We start from the raw sequence: 27,403 nt of genomic DNA, 5'->3' as shown, positions 1-27,403 counted from the left end.
GACAACATAACTAGAGGACATATACAGACGAAATGAACAGAGGACATAAGCAGACAACATAAACAGAGGACTTATACAGAAGACATAAACAGAGGACGTATACAGACGACATAAACAGAGGACATAAACAGACAAAATAAACAGAGGACATACAGACAACATAAACAGAGGACATATACAGAGGACATAAACAGACGAAATAAACAGAGGACATAAACAGACAACATAAACAGAGGACTTATACAGAGGACATAAACAGACAAAATAAACTGAGGACATACAGACAGCATAAACAGAGGACGTATACAGAGGACATAAACAGAGGATGTATACAGACGACATAAACAGAGGACATAAGCAGACGACATAAACAGAGGACATATACAGAGGACATAAACAGAGGACAAATACAACGTAATCAGAGGACATATACAGAAGACATAAACAGAGGACGTATACAGACGACATAAACAGAGGACATAAACAGACAAAATAAACAGAGGACATACAGACAACATAACTAGAGGACATATACAGACGAAATGAACAGAGGACATAAGCAGACAACATAAACAGAGGACTTATACAGAAGACATAAACAGAGGACGTATACAGACGACATAAGCAGAGGACATAAACAGACAAAATAAACAGAGGACATACAGACAACATAAACAGAGGACATATACAGAGGACATAAACAGACGAAATAAACAGACAACATAAACAGAGGACTTATACAGAGGACATAAACAGATTTCATATACAGAGGACATAAACAGAGAACATAAACAGAGGACATAAACAGATAACATATACAGATGACATAAACAGAGGACATATACAGACAACATAAACCGAGGACGTATACAGATGACACACACAGAGGACATATACAGACGACATAAACAGAGGACACATTTTTAACATGATTACTTTTTCTTTTAAAAGTCTAGTTACTAGTGTTAAGTTCTCTGCTCTCAAAATCGAACAGATTCACAGGTCTTCAAGCAAACTAGCTTTAATTTTCAGCTTCAATGCACTTTTTTACATCAGTTTGATGTATGAATATATAATGATGGCATTAATTCCCCGTGGCCCAGCAACTTTTCGAGAGGAGCCCTCAAGTTGTAATAGAAAAGCCGGCACAATTAAAAAAACTAGGACACGTTGTGTTGGATCATGGTGGTAAACATATGGCCCTAGTAACACCAAAGTGGCCAATAAAACACAATCCAATTAGCTTAGCACTTTACCTTTTGATTCTAATCTGATTACTAATGCTCGCCGCCATCTGTAGGGGAGAGAGAGACAGAGGAGTCTCAGGGCAAGCAACACAGCCTCAGGCGGGGTCTGTGAGACGCATCAAACTCCAACAGCCCGTACCACGGCGTAGCCATAAGCCTTTCATATTGATAATAGAGGGGTGCCGAAACTCATCAACTCTCTGACTGCACTACTGACATCACAGGGGTCATCCCAGGGGTCACCATAACCGGCAGTAAATCACAAAAACCCAGCCGACTGAGTTAATACCATTATGGAAAATGCAGGCATGTGGAGTTCAAGCCCATCAGAAAACAAGAGCCCCCACTGAGGAATGCCGGGAATCGAGTCATTCACACACTGTTCAATTATTCAATTACTTCTCCTCTTACTGCTCTTTGACCTCTGCATTTCCTACTGGATTTGTTAAGCAGAGGAGAAGATTAAGCAAGGGACATGCTTGAGGGGTCTGGCTGAAAAAGGTGCCGATTAAAGCAGCTGCTGGGGTTAAAATGAAGGGGCAGTGAAGTGTGGATATCTCTCGTGACTGGCACCAACAGCTGAAATGAAGAGTTTAGCCGGTACAGCCTCTCCAGCACCAAACAAATCCTTCTTTTGACTTTAATTAGAGACTTGTATAAAATGAAATTCCTCGTTTTTGTGATGATTGTGCTCCTGAAGGGGTGCAATTGACTGATAAAGATATTTTGTGAGACTTCTTTGCCCCTCCCTTTTAGCTTTGTAACTCTCTTGTTCTACAAGTTAAGCTCTGATTCATTTTACTGTGTTTATCTAATTAATGTCAAAAAGGAAGTGACCTAATAAGCTGGGGTGCAGCCTAAAACTATTGTGCAGACTGTATAGTCTTTCAAAGAGAAATCCAGCTATTGAGATGTAATTTCCTGTGTTAGTGGTCAATTAGTGGACGATTTTATCCACAACAACTTCCAGCACTACTTTAGGGCTGCTTAAAGTGGATACATTTCCTTTGAAATTGTTTATCTTTGAAAACAACTGCTACATTTAGACAACAATCCACTAGTATACTGTACTATTTCGCTCTCTTGAAAATAAAGGTGCTACAAACGATTCTTTACAGAGATGCCATAGAAGAACCATTTTTGGTCCCACAAAGAACCATTTAGAGCAGGGATGGGCAACTTTGGTCTTGGAGGGTCGGTGTCCTGCAGAGTTTAGCTCCAACTTGTCTCAGCACACCTGCCTAAAAGTTTCTAGTATGCCTAGTAAGACCTTAATTGGCTGCTTCAGGTGTGTTTAACTATGGTTGGAGCTAAACTCTGCAGAACACCGGCCCTCCAGGACCGAAGTTTCCCGTCCCTGATCTAGAGGAGTGAGAACCAGAAGGGCGTTACTGACATTTTGGATGAAATGGAGATATATATCAAATGAAATCTTTTGAAGAGCTATTTCAGCTGCCAGATGGACACAAGTGAAAAGTTAATCAATTCAAAGCTATAAAAGATTGAAATTAGTACACAAAGTCAGATTAAACCATGGTCATTTTTTTTCTGGCCCTCCGGCAAAGTTGGTGAAATGTCATTTACGCCCTTCTGGTTCTCGCCACTCCATTTGTTTCTTACCATTTTATTCACTTTTGGATGTTAAAGGTTACTTATTGAACCATACAACCAAAAATTTGCCTCAATGCGTGCACAAAAAATTCAGTTCCTTTTGAGGGAACTCCAGGCTGCGTCAGAGAACTGACACTTTGGGAACGCCTACACCTATGGTTGGGTGTGACGTCATAGGCAGAAGCCAGAGAGCATAAAAGGACAAACAGGAATGCCCACTTTAGCTGGCAAGTGCCGAAGCGAGTGTACAGGTATGCCGGAAGAATGGCAAAGGAGATGCAGCATCTCGTTCCTTATTAGCACCTTAAAGGAATATTCAGTTTTCTTAAAAAAAAATCCAGATAATTTACTCACCACCATGTCATCCAAAATGTTGATGTCTTTCTTTGTTCAGTCCAGAAGAAATTATGTTTTTTGAGGAAAACATTGCAGGATTTTTCTCATTTTAATGGACTTTAATGGACACCACCACTTAACAATTAACTGAACACTTAAGTGTTTTTCAACTGAGTTTCAAAGGACTATAAACGATCCCAAACGGGGCATAAGGGTCTTATCTAGCAAAACGAATGTCATTTTTGACAATAAAAATAACAAATATACACTTTTAAACCACAATTTCTCGTCTAGATCCAGTCCTGAAAGCGTCAGCGTGACCTCACGCAATACGTCATGACGTCAAGAGGTCACAGAGGACGAACGCGAAACTACGCCCCAGTGTTTACAAGTGTGATGGAAGAGGATTGTTCTGACATTGTTGTATGTGGAATGATACTAATAAATGTCTTTGTGTCAGTTTATTGTTTACAAGGGTCCGCAAATGTGGGTTTTATATATGTAACACGTGACCTCCCTACGTCACTACGCATTTACGTTAGGTCGCGCTGGACCAGACCTAGACGAAAAGTTGTGGTTTAAAAGTGTATATTTGTTATTTTTATTGTCAAAAATGACAATCGTTTCGCTAGATAAGACCCTTATGTCTCGTTTGGGACCGTTAATAGTCCTTTGAAACTCCGTTGAAAAAAGTGTTAAGTGTGGAGTTAAAGCAACACTATGTAGTTTTTTTACCTTTAAATAATGTCTCTAAAATTATTTCAGTGATAGAACAACTTTTAAATGGACAAATTGTACTGTTGGTGCAACCTGAGCAGCCTCCTAGCTGCTACAAGCACACTCTGAAAGTGGCGGTGGAGGGTAGAGCACACAGCCCCGCCCCTCCCCCTGCCTGCAGAAGAGTGTCTGATACCAGGCACTGTTGCGCTTTTCAACCAAATGGGGGAGCTGCAAGTCATTTTTACATGGAAACTACATAGTGTTGCTTTAAGTTTTAAGTTGTGGTGTCCATTAAAGTCCATTAAAATGAGAAAAATCCTGCAATGTTTTCCTCAAAAAACATAATTTCTTCTGGACTGAACAAAGAAAGACATCAACATTTTGGATGACATGGTGGTGAGTAATTAATCTGGATTTTTCTTTTAAGAAAATGGACTATTCCTTTAAATTTGGGCATTTTATTTAGATGGCACAACATATTGCATTGCATTTATACAACATTAAATCTGTGTCATTGTTAAAAGTCAAAGATATTCCTGGAACCATTTGGGGTTCCTCAGCTGCCCCCCCTGCTAACCCCTATGAAGAACCCATGGGCAGCTTTAAAAAGTGTCTTAAATTCAGTGTTGGGGCTAGTTACTCAAAAAAGTAATATATTACGTATTACATATTACTCTCAAAAATAGTAATGCCTTACTTTACTTTATTACTCCCTGGAGAAAGTAACTAGTTATATTACTAGTTATATTACTAGTTACATTTTTTTTCTGGACAAGAATGTTTATTTGGGCAAGCCACGGCCAAGAAAATGCTGGCTTCCTTACCCGCTACTGGACGTGGGGCACAGCGTTTGGAGAAACATTAAAGAGTGTGCACTTCACCGTCAAGTTATTATCCTTCCGTTGAACATAATAAAATATGACTGAATCTCCACCTGTCGAAACTAGCTTTCTGTTGCTGGGAACCTTCCTCTGAAAAAGAGCTTGCCGTTGTTGACGCTTCCATTTTCCCGATCTGTCTTTGAGTGTGCCGCTGCCGCTCTGTGCTGCTGGCTGCCGGGTGTCGACCAATCGGTGATGGTAAATGATACCTCGTGCCAAACTTAGACCAATCACTGTTCCATTCACGCCCTCCTCCCCTTCCCTTTTGTTCTCTGTGTTTTGTGCCTTGTGTGATGAAGGTGCTACTGGCGAATGTAACTTAAGTAACTAGCTCGGGAAAACTGTAATAATATTACCATTTTCAGACGGGTAATGCCTTACACTACTAGTTACTGAAAAAAGAAATATTATTACAGTAACTAGTTACTTTGTAACTAGTTACACCCAACACTGCTTAAATTATAACATTATGTTCTTAAAGGATTAGTCTATTTTCTTGAAAAAAATCCAGAATATTTACCACCATATCCTCCAAAATGTTGATGTCTTTCTTTGTTCAGTCGAAAAGAAATTATGTTTTTTGAGGAAAACATTCCAGTATTTTTCTCATTTTAATGGACTTTAATGGACCCCAACACGTAACAGATTTAATGCAGTTTAATGCAGAGTATCAAAGGACTCTAAATGATCCCAAATGAGGCATAAGGGTCTTATCTAGCGAAACAATAAAAAATATGCACTTTTAAACCACAACTTCTTGTCTATCTCCGGTCCTGTGACGTGCCGGGGCGACCACGTAATTGCGTAATGCCGTGGAAAGGTCACGTGTTAGATATGAAACGCACATTTGCGGACCATTTTAAACAATAAACTGACACAAAGACATTAATTAGTATCATTCCACATACAACAACGTCGGAACGGCCCTCTTTCGCCACACATCTATTGACCTATTGACGTGATGACGTATTGCGTGAGGTCGCGCTGTCGCATCACGAAAATAGACAAGAAGTTGTGGTTTAAAAGTGCATTTTTTTTTTCTTGTCAAAAATGACAATCGTTTGGCTAGATAAGACCCTTATGCATCGTTTGGGATCGTTTAGAATCGTTTGATACTCCGTTGAAAATGCAAGTTTAAACTGCTTTAAATCTGTTACGTGTTGGGGTCCATTAAAGTCCATTAAAATGAGAAAAATTCTGGATAGTTTTTCTCAAAAACATAATTTCTTATTGACTGAACAAAGAAAGACGTCAACATTTTGGATGACATGGTGGTGAGTAAATTATCTGGATTTTTTTAAAGAAAATGGACTAATCCTTTAATATGATTTTGAGTTAGCAGTTAAGAGTTTCTGCAGAAACTAAGACCAAGTTGCTTTGAGATGTCAATGTTCCTTCAGTACATAAATAGGATATTTGACACTCTTTTAAAGAAATCTGTAAGCCGAGGAACCTCAAACCGTGCTTGAAAAGTTTTTATCTATCTCTGTATTAATGTCCACAAAATTCTGAGGTGCTCCAAAGCTGCGTTTTCTTGGCAATGTAAAGACAAAACCCAGTTATAGTTATTAGACCTACAGGCACCTATACAAATGCAGATGTACTTTAAAGCAGCTCCACAGTTCACTTTAATATCATTGCAGACTTAAGAAAGGTGACCTCCATTAAATATCTTCTGACCAACTACGGCATTTTATTGTATTGTTATGAATCAAGGGGGAAATGGGCATCAATTAATCTTCAAGATGTCTTGCTGGCGCCAGATTCCAAAAGGTTAAAGCTACCGTAACTACTGAACCCTTACCTCACATGACATCACCAAAAGGCTTTACAAGAAATAGATTTTAATAGCAAAAAACTTGACATTTAATTCAAAAGTTCATCCTTCCCGTTACGATAACGCTTCATAGCTGACTATTTAGTCACATCTGCACGCATTGTGATTTGCCAGCCCTCTACTGTAGCCAGCTAACCAAAATCTGTCACTGTTATAGTTCCATGAATTGATAATTCTGAATAATTTTTGCAACATCTGCTGCACATTAGCATAACTGCGGGAGGCCCGTTTATTTATCTTTATAAGGTTTCGTTTTTCGTATTCAGTGTTACGAAAGGATAGAGAGAAAAATTGAGCTGCCACACATTCACCAACAAACAATTTACAGAAATATGATTCGTGTCTCCGGGGATTCGATGATAGAGAGCTTTAATATGGAGATCTCTTTCACAGATGCATCTGAAATGCACACACATTGGAAAAGTACAGAAAGTCATGCGACATAAACAAGTTTTGGAGTCTAGCGACGGGTGTTCTTATTCTTATTCTGGGTGGCACTAAGAACTCTGTTGTGTTTTGTGCAGGTAGCAAGACCACAGCCTGCATCCAAGTGAGATGCACTGACTTCTGGAAGTCTTCAGTATTCCTGTCATCCTCCGCTCAACTGTGACCAGTCATGCGGTTGTTATGGAAAATAGGAGTGACCCTCCTTTTGGGCTCTTGTATTAATATTAGCTGCAGGTATCAAACTAACGCCCTGGATATTCCACTTGATGGTAAGCCGAATTAATTATTTCCTGTGTTTCTGTAGCACTTTTTGTTATGGCTTTTAAATGCTTGATACAAAACCCAGCCTATACGGTGGTTAAAGGTCTTGAGGTGGGTTGCATATATTAGCTGATTTAATGCGGTCTAATCTTTTAGTCTGGCCAGTATATCGTTATCTCCTCGGTCAAACCTCCTCTAAACTAGCAAAGCTGACCAGACTTATCAGCAAGGCCATGCTATTAGACAATAAAAATCAATTTAAACCAGCTTAACCAGCCAACACCAATCTCACAAGGATTTGTACATATTTTATTAGGTGGACAATTCGTATGACTTTGTACATTCAAATTTGGACGTTTTTGTATGATCTATGTTTTTAGCCCCGTGACATTGGGTTTAGAGGTAACCCCGTTTTTTATCTAACAATCGTACGTTTTTGTACGATTCAATTTGTGTGAATTCACTAGGACTGGGACGATTAATCGGACAATTTTTTTCTCAAAGTTTTCTCATTATGAAATGCCGGCACATCCAAAAGCCAGAGGGCGCTCTCGTGTAGAAACTCCATTTGTGCTGCAGTAGAAGTACCATTACAAACACTGTTCCAGGAAATGTTTCTAAGTATATTTACATTGCCGTTCTTTAAATTGTTTCAGGTATTTTCATGATAATACATTGCTTTTTTAAATGCACGTTATAAACGACTCAAACTCATAGTGATTTTAGATTGATAAGGACTTATCAATCATTGCAATTCAGAATCGATTATAGACAAATAATTTTAATTGGAAACGCGATGCATCATCACAGCCCTAAAATTAGCTGTACATAAAACACGTACAAATTACCATGAGAGTCTCGAGAGCAACTCATCTAAAGCCTGAAGTATAGTTAAATTTTTTTGCGCGGGTCAGTGTACAGTGTACAATAAACAAAATGCTTTTTATGTGTAGGTCGCGCATGCATCTGTGTATGCGTATGAGTCAAATGAACAATACTTTACAAGATTGTGCAGTCGACTGTGTGCGTTCACTCGTGAATGCATAAAAAACAAACTATACGTCAGGCTGATTTAATCTGATGCATAGTGGACTGATCTTTTAAAATTGTTTTATTTATTCTGGGTTTGATATTACATTACAAATTGGATATCAATGACCACTTTACATATCATTTATTTACAACATAAACTCATCATGGTTGATGACAGTAAATATTGTATGGGTGAATCTCACAAAATCTAGATTTAGAAGGTGTCCAGCATCAGAATTTTAAATAAGCCCTTGAAGCCATTTTTTTTTGCACATATAAGATTAAGGTCTGAACTGAAATTTTTTAGATTATCATTATCAAAAATTATCATTACCGCAACATGATATTGCATTAAATATATGCATTTACAAACTCATGTTTTGCTAATGAGAACAAAAAAGTTGTCTAGGTACTATGACAAAAAAAAGTTTAACTTTTACAGTATCTGGAGAGAAAAAATAAGAACTGCTTACCTGGTAGCCATCTTGAGTTTCACAGTCAATTATGTATCTTCCAACATTTTTTTTATGTTAGTTCCTCGAGGGCTTAAACAATTTCTTGCGGAGGATGAGAAAATTTGTCTTGGACACATTTACATTCCTTATTATTTACCAATGATCACCAAATACCACATGTTTCTTTACTGTAAATGTTTTTAGTATAACACTTAATTTTTTTTATTTTTTTATTATAAATATTTCCATGTCAAAGAACTCAAATCCAGTCATAGACATGTTGCGGTAATGAAAAATTTCCCCTTAAATGTGGAAAAAAACATAAAATTGGTTTGTATGATGTCATTTGAAATCATGTGCGAAATAGTACATGAAGAGATGTTCGTAACTTTATGCTTCTTATTTTGATAGCATTTACTTTTTTATCAAAATGTTTCATGACACCTAATAAGTCTAATTTCGTGAGATTCACCCGTATGGAATATCAACATCTTCTACTGTAATGAAAAGACTCTCTCAAAACCTTTCAAAAACATGTTGGTGGAAAACAAAAAAGATTGCCCATGATTAATACTTCTTGTTTTAAAGCAAAAAACAGACACTAATGCATTTTCCCCCCGAAATTTAATAATTTATACTTCAGAGAGTCAAGTTGGTTTTATCAGAAGGGTTAATCATACATTTCTATACTGATAATGCTTTCATGCCGTCCAATAAATTGTTTGCCAAGTGCACAATTTGGCCTTATTTCCATGCACTCAAGAAGAATATTGAACACACTGTTCCTACAACCATCTGTTTGAACCCCAGGTATTGCTATTGCAGGTTCACTCATGCCGAAAGCAGGTATCATTTGTTGCTAGGGCTATGTGTTCGCCGTTTCCATGGCAACCAGATCAAAGTATTTTTATTACTATTCACTATATATCTTTAGGGCCTGAATGATATTACATGCTGTTTATAAGTTATTCTGTTCTACTTTTTTCCTCAATCGTGATTGTGGATGTAATTATGTTTTGATATCAGTTCTGTTGAAGTTATGTCTATACGGTTCTAACAAACCCCTGCACATTTGTTTCTCTGTGTTTCCCTGCTGCGGTGGATCTGTTAGTTTTAGCGCGCATAAACAGTAAGTTTGCACAGTTATGTCAAGCCATGCCTAGAATAAGCAACTTTCATCCATCTATTATCATCCGTTTGGTTTGGAAATCATGATTAATGCAAAAATGTGCTCTGTTTTTGGGGAACATTTACCACTTCCATAAAATATATCAAAATTGAAGTTGATATTGGTGTTTAAAAACTTTTTTCTTTGGGTCAACATGGAACAACATTCCTGACAGCCAATCAGATTCTGAGGGTTAGGGGTTAGGTCTTGACTGGGATAGGGGCTTGCAATTTATTCCCATCTTTTTTTTTTACAAATTAAGCAAAAAGTTAAAACAACTTGGTTTTGCAAGTCAATTCAACCTACTATTTTAGGTTTTGACTTGTGATAAGTTGACATAACTCATAAAAACAAATTAAAATTATTTAACTTAATTTGTTAAAGGAATATTCCATTTTCTTTAAAGAAAAATCCAAATAATTTACTCACCACCATGTCATCCAAAATGTTGATGTCTTTCTTTGTTCAGTCCAGAAGAAATTATGTTTTTTGAGGAAAACATTACAGGGTTTTTTTCATTTTAATGGACTTTAATAGAGCCCAACATTTAATACTTAACTCAACACTTAACAGTTTTTTTCAACGGAATTTCAAAGGACTATAAACGATCCTAAACGAGGCATAAGGGTCTTATCTAGCAAAACGATTGTCATTTTTGACAAGAAAAATAAAAAATATGTACTTTTAAACCACAACTTTTCATCTAGGTCAAGTCCAGCGCGACCTAACGTTAATGCGTAGTGACGTAGGGAGGTCACGTGTTACATATATAAAACGCACATTTGCGAACCATTTTAAACAATAAACTGACACAAAGACATTAATTAGTATCAGTTGACATACAACAACGTAGGAAAGGTCCTCTTTCAAGACGCTTGTAAACACTGGGGCGGAGTTTCGCGTTCGTCGTCTGTGACCTCTTGACGTCATGACGTATTGCGTAGGGTCATCTGGCGCTTCACGACCGGATCTACATGACGAGAAGTTGTGGAATAAAAGTGTATATTTTTAAAAATGACAATCGTTTTGCTAGATAAGACCCTTATGCCTCGTTTGGGATCGTTTATAGTCCTTTGAAACTCTGTTGAAAAAAAACGTTAAGTGTTGAGTTAAGTATTAAATGTTGGGCTCTATTAAAGTCCATTAAAATTAGAAAAATCCTGCAATGTTTTCCTCAAAAAACATAATTTCTTCTCGACTGAACAAAGAAAGACATCAACATTTTGGATGACATGGTGGTGAGTAAATTATATGGATTTTTCTTTTAAGAAAATTGACTAATCCTTTAAGGTAAAGGGGACATTTCACAAGACTTTTTTAATATGTAAAATAAATATTTGGTGTCTCCAGAGTACGAATGCGAAGTTTTAGCTCAAAATACCATATAGATAATTTATTATAACATCTTAAAATTTCCACTTTGTAGATGCGAGCAAAAATGTGCCGTTTTGGGTGTGTCCTTTAAAATGCAAATGAGCTGATCTCTGCACTAAATGGGAGTGCTGTGGTTGGATAATGCAGATTAAGGGGCGGAATTATCCCCTTCTGACATCACAGGGGGAGCAAAATTTCAATGACCGATTTTTTTCACATGCTTGCAGAGAATGGTTTACAAAACTGTTACTGGGTTGATCTTTTGATTTTCTAGCACTGGGGACCCAATTATAGCACTTAAACATGAAAAAGTCAGATTTTCATGATATGTCCTCTTTAAAGTAACTTAAAAATATATGTTGATTTGAAAAAAATGCTGCATTTTTACAGTGTAGATAACTGCTATGGGTACAGATTGGTTTAAAATGTAATGCATTTGGCAGGACCGTTGTTCCAAGAGATGCTGACATTTACTTAGCAAAATCATGTGCAAATGGCAATGCCATTGTACTTTAATAATACTATTATAATATGTCCAAAAAAAGTCATATTAGTTTTAGAAAAAATATCAAACATGGTTTTGTGGGAGTGGTAAAGAAACGTTCATTCAAATCAAAACACTTGGCGGGTTTGAGTGTTTTTGGCATGGCAAACCCTTCAACAACAGAGCCAGCAAACCACTTCAATAAGATAAATAGAAACCCATTTTACTACTCCATCAAGCTCACAATATATCATGCATATTCACTTTTACACTCAAGCTATTAAACAAACTCTCATTGACATTATTGGATAAAATCATTTGCCATTTCCTAATCCTTAACCACAGCACAATCAATGACTCAATACTTAGACTAACATTTTGTTTACTTTTAGTCTTATATGCATTGATCGAAACAGGTGACATGATGGTAGAAAATCATTATGAGTGAACCTAAAGTTCAATAAGGCATTTAACATCGCCCATCCTGCATGTTGCAAATCCTTCTTAACAGTGTACTGAGTGATCTGCTTGTCTGTTTATCTAGTGGAGCAGCTGCCTACAATAACAGAGCACTCCCCTGCATCTCTGATCGCCTTTCCTTTCGAAGAGAGCTTCCCCGTGAAGTGTGAGGCCACGGGAAACCCTGTACCAGAGTAAGCAAAAAGACATACAGAGAAAGACAGACAGTGCATCAACATAGCTAGTCGTCAACATATGTTGTGTTCTGGGGGGGGACTTGGGTGTAAATATGTTTAGGTGAAATGGGAAAACAGGCAGTGGTCCAAAGCACTGTGAGGCAATGGAGGGGCTCAAAATGTTTCTGAAGCTAAAAATCCAAGATGTTTATTATTTTCTTTGTTCAGTCGAGAAGAAATTATGTTTTTTGAGGAAAACATTCAATGTTTTTTCCCATATAGTGGACATCAACAGTTTACCAGTGGCAGCCGGTGACTTCTTTTTTCGAGGGCGCTCGATGCGAAGTTCGTCACAACATGTATGTAGCCCATCATGTGTGTGGTTCCTTTTTTCAAAATATGTGTTCTGCGCGTCGAGAGATTCTGTGTGCATCACGTGTCTTGTCAAAATAAGTGCCTGCTGCAGACGCGTCTAAAGGGTTTATGCAGATTTTGCATAATCTCTTGCGTAATCAGAGTTTACTGTTAAGGGAGTGTATTGCGTGTATTTTGTGAACGTGAGCGTCTCTTTTATCATAAACGGTTTTGACGCGTGTGCAGCAGGCACTTATTTTGACAAAACACGTGATCCACATACTTCACATGACGCAACAAACACATATTTTGAAAACACGAGCAACACACATGACACTCCGAACACTTATTTTGAATTTGCGCCCATCGGATGAGCAGTCACGAGCCGCCAGTGCAGTTTACTGTTTCAATTCAGTTTAAAATTGCAGTTTCAAAGCAAATTCAATTCAAAGAGCTCTAAACAATCCCAACCTAGCCATAAGAGTCTTATCTAGCAAAACGATTGTCATTTTTGCCAAAAAGTACTTTTGAACCACAACCTTTATTTTTTTGCACTAGCCGTGCGACGTGCCAGCGTGACCTTTCGTATTACAAAATCAAGTCGAAAGGTCAGGCATGACGTATGCAAAACTATCGCTACAGTGTTTACAAGTGTGGAGAAAGATGAACGTTCAGGCATTGTTGTATGTGGAAAGATACTAACTAATGTCTTTGTGTCAGTTTATTGTTTAAAATGGTTCGCAAGTGTGTGTTTCACATATGTAACACATGACCTTTTGACGTGATTACGTAATACGTAAGGTCGCGAAGGCTCGTCATACGGCAAGATGAGAAGTTGAGGTATAAAAGTGCATATTTTTATTTTTTGGGCAAAAATGATGATCGTTTTGCTAGATAAGACCCTTATGCCTCGTTTGGGAACGTTTGAAGTTGCATTAAAACTATAAACCATTGAGGTCTACTACAGTCCACTATATGGAAAAAATCTTAGAAATCATGTTTTTCCTCAAAAAAAAAAAAAAAAGATTTTCGACAAAACAAAGAAAGACAAACTTCTTGGATGACATAGGGGTAAGTAAATTATGGGGATTGTTTATGAAAGTTGAGTATTCCCTTTAACATCATGTAGCCACTGTTTAAAAGGGGGTCAAATATGCAGAAGATGTTAGAAAAGCATTGAATGTGAGAGACCTAGGGTTTTGTTTTTGTTTTCTGAAAAACTGTGGGTAGTTCAACAGTTCAGAGCAAAAGAGACTCTCAGTTATTATTTAATGTAGACAATCTGTTATGTAAAATCGCTTATTAGGGCATTGTTTCCAATGCATTTTTATTGTTAATATAGCAGATTCTGCAAGGTGTATGTAAATTTATGAGCAGAAATGTATATGTATATTTTACAGATGTGCAAGACTCCCTAAGTGGAGGCCTTTATTAGGAGAACCAACAGACATTCGCATAATTAAACATGCAGAATAAATATAATCTATTGCACAAAACATACAGTAGGAAAGGAACAGACACCAAATGGTTGATTCCAAAAAACACAGCAGTAATAAAGCTGTGGATTCTGCATAATCATATCATTCTCAACAGGAGTCTCTCTGCAGTCTGACAGTGATTGTCTTGATTCACTGCTTAATGTAGTGAAGCTTGAAATGAGTTGAATTAAGAGACTAAAGTTCTCAGATCTTGCTACTGTATGTTGACTTTTAGTACAATAAAGCACAGCATGTTAAACCAGTCTAGATCAACACCAAGCAGCACAATCCAGTCTGGATCAACATAAAAATGCAGCAGGGTTTCTGGATCATTAATAGCTTGCAACATCAGAAACATCCCAGTAGCATTTCAAAGTCTAATACGAGCATTTGATGTCTGAAAACCTGAATGTGAAGGTCTTGGCATGTTTTCGTCACATTTCAAAGCATGCACGCTGTGCCATGATTAACTCTAAACACTCCGTTTTCTATTTTTCAGATTCACGTGGACAAAAAACGGTCAAGACTTTGATCCATATCAGGATCCCAGTTTGGAAACGTTAGAGGACTCCGGAACATTCATCATTCCGAATAATGAGAATCTTACTGAATTCCTGGGAATTTATCGCTGCTTTGCAACTAACAAGTTAGGAACAGCCATGTCAGAGGAGATTGAATTTATTGTTCCCGGTGAGTAATGTATAACTTTGTGCTGTATGTTTCACACCAATTCTTTCAAAGTGATTTAGAGTCTGATATCCAATGAGACAACCGCTATGCTCCTTAGTGGGGTCCATTTCACTTGCCCGCTACAAAGTCATGGGAACCCTGGAGGTTTTTACTTTCCCTTTCATCTAAGAGTGTATGGACCTTCAGGAGGGCCCTGTGAAAAATGACTTGACTTCTTTTTCTCCATCATTTTTCAACGTAACATTCTCAATGTGCTCACATAAATCTTTGAAGATGTAGCCAGGGCAAAGAATCATTATTTACTGAACCAGTTTTCAATCCTTCATTCAGTTGACGTGTACCATTGGAGTCAAAGTTTGATGCGTTATTTTGGAAACTGGAACAAATAAGCTTTAAGAATGAAAAGTCTGGCTTTTGCTGCCACCTAATGGTGACTTGATTGTGACCCTGCCTGTGAAAACCCAGCTAGTCGTTTAGTTTGTGATTTATTGTTTTCTACCTAAAATCATCCCATATAATGTAAAGAACATTTTCTGGAAATATAACCTTGATATTATTTTTAATATTGACTGAGTAAGGTCGTGTCAAAGATCAAAAGACTTTAACCAGGATTTCACACACAGGGTCACAATAGCTAAAACTGGTATTGGGTTGATTTAAACAAAACGGTTTGGCAAGATGAGAAATTAAAAAATCTTTTAAAAAACTTGTTTTTAAAGCATGCATCAGGTTTATTTCGATGCACATAGGGTTTTTTTTATTTAATTTTATGCAATAAAAAATTACATTTGCACTATTTTTATGAAAGTTAAGACCGAATGAACCTGAAAATGTCAAATGGTGTAACCACCAATTGTGCCAAAAATTAGAAATATTAAGTATTTTATCCACCTTGATGGCATTAAGCGTAATCATAAAAAATAAATATATATTTTAAAATATAATTTCATAAGTTATTTCTAAATGTTATTTCTGAAATATGCTGAAAAAAGCTCTGTTTTCTAAATCATCTTTGACAAATGATGTAAAAATGCATGTAAAAAAATCATATTACACTAAACTAGATGATAATATTTTATTCCAAAAAATTTTATGAATACATTTATATTTTCTTAAAAAAAAAAAAAAAAAATACTAGTTACACCAATTGACACAGACCGGTTACACCACATTGACATTTTTGCAATTACCTCCCAAATATTTTTTCAAAATGAAATAAAACCAGAAATTTTAGACTTGGTCCTCAAAAAAGAGAATGTATGCAAGTAATCTGCAAATTTATTTTGAAATGTTTACCCCTTTACATGTATTTGAACCATACGGACACAAAATAATTAACATCACGTCCTTGACCCATTTGAAAAGATAATGTTTATTGATTTATGCCCTTAACCTTTTATTTATCATGTGCAGGTGTCCCAAAGTTCCCCAAAGAGAACATTGACCCAATTGAAGTTTCGGAAGGTCAGTCAGTCATTCTGGAATGCAACCCACCTAAAGGACTCCCCCCACTGCAAATCTATTGGATGACTATAGGTGAGCTAAAATGAGTAGGTCATTTTGGTTAGTCGTAGGCCTTTTTGCCCATTTCGGCTATCTGTGAGTGATACGTGCTGACGCGCTGCCAAGATGGCGACAACTATTGGCTTCAAAAAAGCTCTTTACAAACCTACGGGTGACATCACGGACACTACGTCCATGTTTAAAGGTTCATTAATAGATAAACAACCTTTTGGGGTAAAACATTATACCCTAAAGACCAATTGTGTTCCTTTATTGACCAATTTTGTACCAGTTTAATGTTAGGAGTACAAAATAATTAACTGTACCTTTAAAATTAAACAGTAGGTCCTTGAGGTACAGTAATGTATCCAAAAAGGTGGAACATTGTAGTACGTTTCTGTAAAGGGTACCACCCCAGCAACAGACTGTGCATTTTTTCTGACAAGTATATCTGCTGTATATGGTGCAGACCATAAAATGATTGTCCAATCGTTGCATTCAGTCCAAATCCACTGATAGAATGCGCTCATTGGCTGTCAAAATATGCATTTGCATACCTCCGCACACCCTGCTTTGACAAAACATGGCACAGGAAAAGGACGGCAATAGCTTTGGTCCATGCAGCATAAACCACCTTAAACCTTTGTTTTCTAGGTTTGAAACACATTGAGCAGGACGAGAGAGTCTCAGTGGGTCTGAATGGGAACTTGTACTTCTCCAATGCCATTGAGACAGACAGCCGCAGGGATTACTGCTGCTTTGCTGCCTTCCCACGCATCCGAACCGTCGTCCAGAAAACTGCCATGTCCGTCATTGTCAAAAGCAGTACGTTAAAACACAATTTTTTTAAGTTTAAAAGCATGAACAGGTGCATGTGATCATTTCTTGACCTGACAAGCCTCATAAACAGATTTTGAATGCATTGATCATATCCATGTAATACATCTTTGTGTTTGATTTCCATGACCAGCTTGGTATATTTTTCTTTTGTCCTGTGTATTGCAGTGTACATGTATGCCATGTCCTTCATATCTATTGTTTGGTTGTTTTTGCATTGCCATGCGTTTTATATTTCTGTTCCCATCTTTTCATCCAAGACAAGTTAATGAAGGGGTCTGGTAGCAGCACAAGAAATGGTGAGTGACACTTGTTAGGGATGCAACATGGGTGTAGAGAAGCTTTTTTAATTTGATTACTTTCCTGCATCTGAGTGGACAACCAGTTATAAGGAAGCCTGTTTTTAGAAATGATAAACTTCACCTTTTTTGTTTTTTATTGTCTTCCTGACACAACTCATACCTTATGCATATGTCATATTTTAATGCATATTAAAGTCTTATATGAATTTATTATTGTTCAAAAGCAAACTCGCTCTGGGAGAGGAAGCCCAGTCTATTGACGCCTACGGGAACGGTGACGCACACATCTTTAGTAAAAGGAGATGATCTTCAGTTGGAGTGTATTCCTGATGGATTGTACGTGTCTAATTCACATTATTAATTCAGATGATTTGTATTACAATTTCGTAGCATGCAGCTCGTTTGAATTATGCTTGCAATGGCTTTTCATTTTTTTTTTAACTTCATAACCCAATATTATTGCAGTAGATTATTTATGAATAGCAGCAAAATCCAAGTTTTAATGGCACCACAGTCTTTGCCGTTTTTTAGGGAAGTCTGGCTGCAAATTCTGTTCCTAAAGTTATTATTAGATTGTTAACTGGGACAGATTTTCACTGTATTAAGTTTAATTGAATGCAATAAAACAGACTGGAATTTGATTATTAGTTCATCTACTGTATGCCATCTGTCTTTCAGTCCAACTCCAAAGGTGGAGTGGGTTAAAGTGGGTCACACGCTGCCAGAGAAGGCCATTGTGGAGAGTCATGGAAAGTTGCTGACCATAGAAATGGTTAATGAAGATGATGAGGGAAAATATATGTGCAAAGCCAAAAATCACCTTGGAGAGGTTAAGCATAACTTTCATGTTACAGTAGAGGGTAAGTCACATACTTTAGTAAATGTGGAGTTCATTATGTGCCGTGTTTGAATTTATACTGTAATGAACAGTGGGTAGCAATGTTGCCTCACATCAAGAAGTTCTCCAGTTCGAGCCGCGGCTAGGTCAGGTGGCCTTTCTCAGTGGAGTTTGCATGTTGTGTCAGCGTGGGTTTATTTCGGGTACTCTGGTTTCCTCCCACAGACCAAAAACTTGCAAGTTAGGTGAATTGGAGATACCAAATTGCCCTTCACCAACCTGTGTATGGATCAACTTGTGTATGGATTAACCGTTCCTCGCAATGAATATAGTCATAGGTGCTGGAATGGCATGAAGAATGAATGAGTGGTAAACATCGCCATCTTCTGGCCAGATACAAGAAATGCAGTCAGGACTAATTTGAGACTATTGCAGTTTAGTCGATCTTTCACCTTTATTATAGAACACAGGTTTATATTAGTTATGATTTTACTGTCAATATTTTGAATATACAGTAGATCAAATTTATTTATTATTTATTAATTTGTTTATTTTTAAAGGGATAGTTCATCAGATAAAAGAAACTCAAATAGATTTAGAAAATTATATTACATTTTTTTTTGTGTGTGTGAAGTATTCCTTTAAGGAGCAATGTTTGTGTTGAAACTACACATTAGGAGACTTTTATGCAAGATTTTTGTATTATTGTCATGCTTCAGTGTTCATTGGTGTCTAGATGATATATTTTTTATAACTATACATTTTTTAAATGTAAAAGAGTTACAATTTTAAAATTAATTTGCAGATTACTTGAATACAATCTTTTTTCTGAAATATCTGTTTTATTTTAATTTTAAAAGAATATTTGGTAGGTAATTGCAAAAATGTCAGTGGTGTAACCAATGTGTGACAATTGGTGTAACTAGTTTTTTTTTTAAATAAAAATATAAATATATTCATAAAAAATGTGGAATAAAATACAATCATCTAGTTTAGTGTTCATCTTGTCAAACGGTTTTTGTCACTGACCCATGTACAGAGGCACCTGCGTGGGAAATAGAGCCACAGAGTCAGCTGGCCACAATTGGATCTGATGTGACGATCAAGTGTGTCGTCAAAGGAAATCCACAACCAAATGTTGAATGGAGGGTCAACGGCCTTCCTCTGAAAGGTACACACACACGTTCCTATATTACTGAATAACTCTTCATTAACAAGATTATATTATTGATATAAAATGATGTAATGATATAATGACAATGATATAATGCCTGTTGACTTCAGAAAACAAAATTCGCACTGTAAAAAAATTCTTGTTTTGCAAGTCAATTCAATCGACTATTTTAAGTTTTGACCTGTGATGAGTTGACATAACTTAGAAAAACAAGTTAAAATTGTTCAACTTTATATGTTAAGTTAAAGTAAAAAATGCAGCATTTTTTTACAGTGTGGGGTATTACTTTATAATAACTTTTATTACAAAGTTTCAAACATTGTTTGACATTAGTAAACACATACATTTTAATTTCAAACCATTTATTTAATATTATTATATGAGATAAATCAAAGTTTCATGATCTGTTATAATGTACAATTTACAAAAATTAAAGTAAAATGAAAGTTTTTAGGACAGACTTTGTGTCCTTTTGTACGATATATATACACAAAACTGTACAGACCACAAAAACGGTCATAATTCTCACGTATATATTTGTAGCAATAGCCAACAATACATTGTATTTTATGCCAAAAACATTAGGATTTAAGTAAAGGTCATGTACCATGAAGATATTTTGTACATTTTCTACTGTAAATATATATATAAAAAAATATTTATCATTAGTTATGTGTGCTGCTAAGTACTTCATTTGGACAATTTTAAAAGTGATTTTCTCTTTTTTATTATTATTATTATTATTATTATTGCAGCCTCCGATAACAGTTTTTTTTTTATAGTTGTATATTGATATTGTCATATCCTAACAAACAATACAGTTAATCTTTCCATTGATGTATGGTTTGTTAGGATAGGACAATAATTCAATAAATGGACCCTTATGACGAAGATGTTTTCTGGTCTGGGACACAAATGAATTTCATTAAAAGATGGTTCTTTTTACTTTAGCAATAGTTTCAATACATATTTTATTTTTTATAAGATATTTAATTCTAAGATTATCAATGTCATGTTGCCTGCCATAGTGTACAATAAGCTTTAAACTCATTTTTTTTCTTCATCAGAGGTCCCAACATCCAACAGGAAGCTCATGAAAGATGGCACCATTATCATCCACAACGCAAGCCCCGATAACAGCGCCGTTTACCAGTGCGAGGCTACAAACAGACACGGCACCATACTAGCTAATGCCAACATTATGATTATGAGTAAGTAAACTTCTGATGCCTGCAATGTAATCGCCCACACTTTATCTTTGCATTGGGATTTTGTAGTGGATAATAATCTGTAATCTTTACCTGTAGAGATATGAGTACATAATGTTCCCAGCTGTGTAATTTCATGCAGTTCAAAGCAAAACAAAAAGAAATTAAAGCATTAAGTGTTATGCGAGACGCTGTGCATCACAGGGATTTTACAGTTAAGCGGTGCTGTAAGCCTCAACACAAAGCGGGATGGCAAACAATCACTGTAGTGCTTGGCTTTAGATAGCTTACTGATTTAATAAAATAATGATCGAACCAATAGTATCACAAGACACCTAGTTACGTTTTGTATACGTAATAATAATTATAATAATCACAAATGCTTCTGCCGGTCTGTGGCTGAATCGTCTTTTTTGACATATTTTGCCACATGCACATCAAATTGTTTCATTACGTTCGTGGTTTCATTCATTATTAGCCAAAATCCTCTACGGTACTACATAAGGTAGGTGTATCTTGGCCACAAACAAGCTGTTTATCATCAGTGTGGACACAACCATAAGCACAGGCACAATATGGCCAGCGGACAGCCCTTGGGCGATTGAAAAGGTCCTCATGATAGCATACAGACAGCTGGGTGGGCCTGTCCGGTCTCCAAACCACCATTCCCCCAGGCAAACGGGCTCTTTTATGTGCAAACAATTTCGCCTTTCTGCATTCATATTCATTCATGGTAACCAAAGCATGTGTTGCTTTCATCTGAGAGATAAAATGAGCTGCTATAGATCCTCACTTTAAAAATATGAAAGGATAACACGTTAAAAAAAAAGGCAAAACAGCTTAAAGCAGCCTCCCCTGGTAAAGCTAAAAACGGCTGTTCCTATAGGACTTTGTTATTTTCTAAACTGATAGGAACACGGCACAAGAGATAAAGAGACTAATCGAATTGCGTTTTTCCCGTCTTTAACTCTGATAACTCTTTCCCCAGACATACAGCCGATACTCTTAACAGAAAACAATCTTCAGTATGTGACGGTGGAGGGAAAAGGTGTGGTCATGCACTGCAAGGTCTTCAGCTCGCCGACCTCCAGCATTACGTGGTGAGTAGACGCTGCAGTGGTGGCAGTATTGATATGAGCCAGCAGGGGGCAGCACAGCTCCAGACTGCAGTAATCGAGGCTCTATTGTGGTCTCCCTCTGGTGAGCTATCAATGTTACTCAAGGGTGTGACCCTCGAGTTGTTTTCAGAGCTGTGGTAATGAGGTAAACTACTCATGTGAATCTGTAAGCCTACTGTTAAAGTAATAACAGAGGGTGGGCTAACTGCTGTGTCACATAATGTAAGAGAAACCAAACAGAGCATTAAATTTATAATAATACAAATATATGAAGAGATCAGATGCAGAACACTTTAAGTGCATTTGACATGTTTTCATGTAAATCAGCATTTTTCTTAATCGGATTCTATTTCTGAATTTGGAAGTAAGTTTTTGATGAAAGTATAATACTGTACATGCATAGATCATTCGTATAAAGGGATAGTTTACCCCAAAAAATGTCATAATTTACCCACTCTCATGTTGTTACAATCCCGCATAAATTTCTTTGTTCTGATAAACACGAAGGAAGATATTGTGAGAAATGTTTGTAACCAAACTGTTCGTGGACCCCATTCACTTCCATAATAGGAAAAAAATATTATAGAAGTAAATGGGGTCCACCAACGGGTTGGTTACAAACATTTCTCAAAATATCTTCTTTTGTGTTCATCAGAATAAGAAATTTATTCAGGTTTGTAACAACATGAGAGTGAGTACATGATGACAGAAGTTTCCTTTTTGGGTGAACTATCCCTTTAATATCATTATCTAATTTTTTATGGAGGTGGCGTTTGAGCTCCTCATATGTACCCTAAAGCTGCGTTTTATAAACATGATAAAGGAATGATGGAGAAATTTTATAAAAAAAAATTTATAAATAAAAACAAAAACATTTTTTTTTGTGATTTTCACAAAGTTTCACAACATGCCTTCCAGGAAAATTTTCTTCTAAAAATATATAAACATACCAATATATCAAATGAAAGATCAGATCTCTGCTTTCAAACAAACAATAAACAAACAAAGCAGGAAAAAAACGTTTCATCCTATCTATATTTTTTCTCTGATTATAAACTCTTGAATATGGTTATATGTCTTAAAAAAACAATTAGCAAAAAAAGGCGAAATAATTGCATTTTTTGTGAAGGAATTTCGTTAGAGATCAGATTCGGAATGATTATCGAAACATACACAGAGTTTAAAATTAGTAAATAACGTTTTGGCTTCATTTTCTTCATAAATTGGGTAAGGATTATATATCTAGTGGATAATCTCGGTATTGCAGATTAACATGAAAATTCTTCAGAGACACGTTTTTTATGCAAATGTTTTCTCTTAATTAACAAGATAACTTGTCAATGGCGGGGAAAGAGCTAAATGTAATGGTAATTAATGGGGACATTCAACTGGACTGGTATTCCAATTTAAGTGGATAATATTTTATTTAATTATGAAAATATTATATATATATATAATATTTTTATAGATTATACATTTATATAATGTATTAATATTTTATTATACATATTTTAAAGGTTCTTGTGTCTGACCCTGTTGGTTTATTATTGTACAGGAGTAAAGCAGACAGTGCTGATGCAGTGGAAGGAGAACGGTTCTCCGTTCACAAGAACGGTTCACTGGAGATTCATAACGCTGTGAAAGATGACATGGGGGAGTACTCTTGTTTCGCTCAAAATACTGAGGGCAAGGTTGCCATTTCTTCAACCCTTGAGGTCAAAGGTAAGACATATGGAACAGTCTTTACTCAAAATGAATCGTATAAATGAATCGCTTCTAAATTAATCAGTGTGGTTTTGTTCCAGATCCTACAACAATAGTGGACCCGCCACAAGATTTGCGTGTTTTGGCTGGAACCACCATCCAGTTTTCATGCCAGGCGGAGTTTGATTCTTCCTTTAGTAGCGACTTTGAGATTCTCTGGGAGAAAGATGGTGTAGCCCTTAACAGCAGCGAGGACACGCGGTGAGCTAACCGTTTTTGTCTTTCTTTGGTGGTGCGGGTAAAGGCCATCTAGTCATGCATTCTCTATACGTTCTCTCCTATAGATATGTCCAGGACGATGGAGTGCTCGAGATTATCAATGTGAACTTCGAAGACCAGGGCTCATATATGTGTGTGGCCAGAACACCGGCTGACCAAGACACAGCTGTAGCACAGCTTTCAGTCGTGGGTGAGTGGGCAGGAAATTCAAAGAAACGAGAGGGGAAATGAGTTCAGAATGTGACACGAGCAGACGTAACTGGGATTATGCTTTTTATAAGACAGAGACATACAATAAAATTGTTGAAGATTACATGGAGGCCTGTCTAAGTCTAAAGCAAGGGCTGAAGCTTTTATACCATTTTGGAATCCATTCAGCCGATATCTCCGGGTCTGGCGGCACCACTTTTAGCATAGCTTAGCATAATCCATTGAATCTGATTAGACCATTAGCATCACGCTAAAAAATAACCAAAGTGTTTCGATATTTTTAAAACTTGACTCTTCTGTAGTTACATTGTGTACTGAGACAGACAGAAAATTAAAAGTTGCGATTTTCTAGGCAGATATGGCTAGGAACTATGCTCTTATTTTAGCGTAATAGTCAAGGACTTTGCCGCCGTAACATGGCTGCAGCAGGCGTAGTGATATTACGCACTGCCCGAAAATAGTCCCCTGCTATTGATAGTTACTAAGGGGACTATTTTCGGGCGCTGCGTAATATCATTTGGTTATTTTTTAGCGCGATGCTAAATAGTCTAATCAGATTTTATGAGTTTTGCTAAGTTATGCTAAAAGTGCTAGCGCCAGACCCGGAGATCGGCTGACTGGCTGAGTGTCCCTTTAAGTACAAATACAGTAGACTGCTGTACTTTGCATTAAAATAATTGGTTACACTTTATTTTGATAGTCCACTTTAGACATGCTACTAACTATAAATAACTTTGCAACTACATGTCAACTAACTTTCAATAATTTGCAACTATACGTCAACTAACTGTCATTAGACTGTAATGGTTGGGGTTAGGGAAGAGGTTTGGGTAAGTGGAATAAGTTGACATGCACCTGCAAAGATGCTTATAGACAGTTGAATGTCTGTTGAGATATCATCCCAATAAAGTGTTAGTAGATATTAAGCAGACAGTTTACTAATTCTCTAAAGATTGGTAGTTGATAAGTAGTTGCAAAGTTACTTATAATTAGTAAAATGTCTAAAGTGGACTATCGAAATAAAGTGTTACCAAATAATTTGACATAACGTGCTTTTCGTAGACGTTCCTGATCCACCAGAAGATGTGATGTTGTCAGAACACAATGCCAGAAGTGTGAAACTGCTGTGGACTCCAGGAGACGATCATAACAGCTCCATTACTGGTAATACGATCTTTCATTACATCTATAAGCATACATCTTAATTCACACTGAATGATTTTAAGAACAGACCCAGATGTGTGCGATGATCCAGTGTGGTGAAAGGTCAGTGACTGCGTGTGAATCCTTATTTTAATTGCTCGTATAAATGATCTGTGGTTAATTGTGGAGACCTGGCGTATTATAGCTTCGGTGATTTTACGGTAGTCTAATTACCACACTGTAATAATTGCAGTAATTTTTTATTGTTTTAAAATCTATTACAGATTTTGTTATCGAATTTGAGGAAAATCAGTTCGAGCCGGGCACATGGAAGGACCTGACGAGGGTACCAGGAAACCATCACTCCGCCCTGCTAAAGCTTCACGGACACGTGAACTATCGCTTCCGAGTGTCCGCCGTCAACGAGGTCGGAAGAGGCCGGACGAGCAAGGCCACAGAGAGATACAAAACTCCTCCGTCAGGTCTATAACTTCTCCCAGCGCCTAATCACTTTTTTCCCTAAAGCATGCGGAGAGGCACACCTCATCGCCTCCTGAACTTTAAAACATTCGAACTTGTGCGATAATTGATTTTTCCTCTCGTTTTAGCTCTAGTCTATAAAGTGCATATTTCACAGACCATTTTTCTTTTCTTTTTTCCACTAACAATTTCACCTTCAACAAAATCCATATTTCTGCTCTTTCCACAGCACCTGACAAGAACCCTGAAAATATCAAGATCGTAGGTCATTTGCCACATGAAATGGTTATCACTTGGGAGGTACGACGCTAAACGTTCAATTCCAATAGTCTTTGGCAATATCTAACATTCAAAGAACTGGAAGAGATAAAGGAGCGCACTCAAATACCGAATTTCATTTATTTCTCAGAGGGAAAGTGCAAACTAACAGTGTCGGTTTTTAGCTTCCAATTATCGATAAGCGTATTTCCCAAGATAGGAGTTTTTGCATCGCAAAGCAGTGCTATCTCTATCGCCGTGCTGTTGGAAACGCAACAAAGCCATGTTGAAATTGATCTCTTTGGACACAGGTTTCCATCAAAAGAAATGCTGTGTAAGGCTTTGATTAAACTGTAAAAGGAAACGGATACATATATTCAAATTTCACATAAAGGTGCAGTCTATAGGCCGTCTTTTCATAGTATTGTACCTAGACTTTCTTTGTTAATGGTGGGACATTAATGAATAATTGCATTTGATTCGGTTCTTCGCTGACTTGGCTGTTGTACCTCAGAGGCGTTATTAAGCCAATTGTTGAGTTTTTGACACCCAGTGAAAATGCTGACAATGAAGCGGGTTTATCGGCCTATAACACTGAAGATTCCTCACTAGTTGTAAAGATAGCAAGCGCTTGAGCGACCAATGTTCTTCTGTAAGCCACGCACTATTGCTCTCATACAGATAGAGAAACGCTCTGGGCTTTAAAATAAAAAAGATTTGTCGAATCAGAGATAAATGAATGAACAGCATTCCAATCTGAGTCTTTTCGGATGTTTATTGATTCTCGGTGTGGAGCTGAAACTGCGAGAAATGATTAATTCGTGAGTATTCACAAAAGTACATACAGTTTGTAGCATACAATGTCTATTATGTTCTGTGTTATATGATATGTGGGTAACACTTTACTTGAAAGGGTGTTCATAAGACTGACATGACACATTCAAAATCATGACATGAAACGTGCATGAAGGAGATTCATTTTATTACATTTTATTAATACAAAGATGACATTGTTTGAATTGTTTTTGTTATAATAACTTGACATAAACCAATACATCAGAACTTGTCGTAAATCTGTCATAAACGTGCAATAGCAGAATACTTGTCTTTATATTCTGTAAGTTAAGAAACTACCTAGCTTTATGGGTTAGCATTACCTTAAGCTGTCATTACCTTAAGCTGTCATTAAGTGTTAATATAATACTATGATGTCAAATAATTTTAAAAACCTTAACAAAATGCAACAGACACGTCAAAATATTATACTTAATTTTATGTATGTGCAAAATATATGAAAAAACTTAATTTAATGCAATTTACTGTTTTTGCAGTGATATGG

The 27,403-nt window shown here is 36.7% G+C and overlaps 1 protein-coding gene across 9 annotated transcripts in view; it reads left to right on the top strand.

The window, feature by feature from the left end:
* chl1b (cell adhesion molecule L1-like b) overlaps positions 1–27,403 on the top strand; it is a 116,805-nt gene that overhangs the window by 60,042 nt on the left and 29,360 nt on the right. For 6 of the 9 annotated variants that reach the window (XM_065279775.2, XM_065279774.2, XM_065279783.2 and 3 more), the window contains exons 2-19: positions 7,157–7,348; positions 9,939–9,956; positions 12,398–12,506; positions 14,820–15,010; positions 16,424–16,546; positions 17,168–17,338; positions 17,611–17,649; positions 17,877–17,988; positions 18,331–18,512; positions 19,530–19,661; positions 20,732–20,875; positions 21,861–21,972; positions 23,546–23,712; positions 23,796–23,955; positions 24,039–24,163; positions 25,246–25,347; positions 25,611–25,808; positions 26,036–26,106. In XM_065279775.2, coding sequence (XP_065135847.2) covers positions 7,249–7,348; positions 9,939–9,956; positions 12,398–12,506; positions 14,820–15,010; positions 16,424–16,546; positions 17,168–17,338; positions 17,611–17,649; positions 17,877–17,988; positions 18,331–18,512; positions 19,530–19,661; positions 20,732–20,875; positions 21,861–21,972; positions 23,546–23,712; positions 23,796–23,955; positions 24,039–24,163; positions 25,246–25,347; positions 25,611–25,808; positions 26,036–26,106 — 2,256 coding nt within the window. In that variant the 5' untranslated portion in view covers positions 7,157–7,248. The remainder of the gene's footprint in view (positions 1–7,156; positions 7,349–9,938; positions 9,957–12,397; positions 12,507–14,819; positions 15,011–16,423; positions 16,547–17,167; positions 17,339–17,610; positions 17,650–17,876; positions 17,989–18,330; positions 18,513–19,529; positions 19,662–20,731; positions 20,876–21,860; positions 21,973–23,545; positions 23,713–23,795; positions 23,956–24,038; positions 24,164–25,245; positions 25,348–25,610; positions 25,809–26,035; positions 26,107–27,403) is intronic. The other 3 variants (XM_065279776.2, XM_065279777.2, XM_065279778.2) reach the window with 3 other exon arrangements.

This window comes from Paramisgurnus dabryanus, chromosome 7 (assembly GCF_030506205.2).
Source record: "Paramisgurnus dabryanus chromosome 7, PD_genome_1.1, whole genome shotgun sequence".
NCBI classification, from domain to species: domain Eukaryota; kingdom Metazoa; phylum Chordata; class Actinopteri; order Cypriniformes; family Cobitidae; genus Paramisgurnus; species Paramisgurnus dabryanus.
Note: the sequence above shows the minus strand (reverse complement) of the source record. Positions and strands in the feature narration are given on the sequence as shown.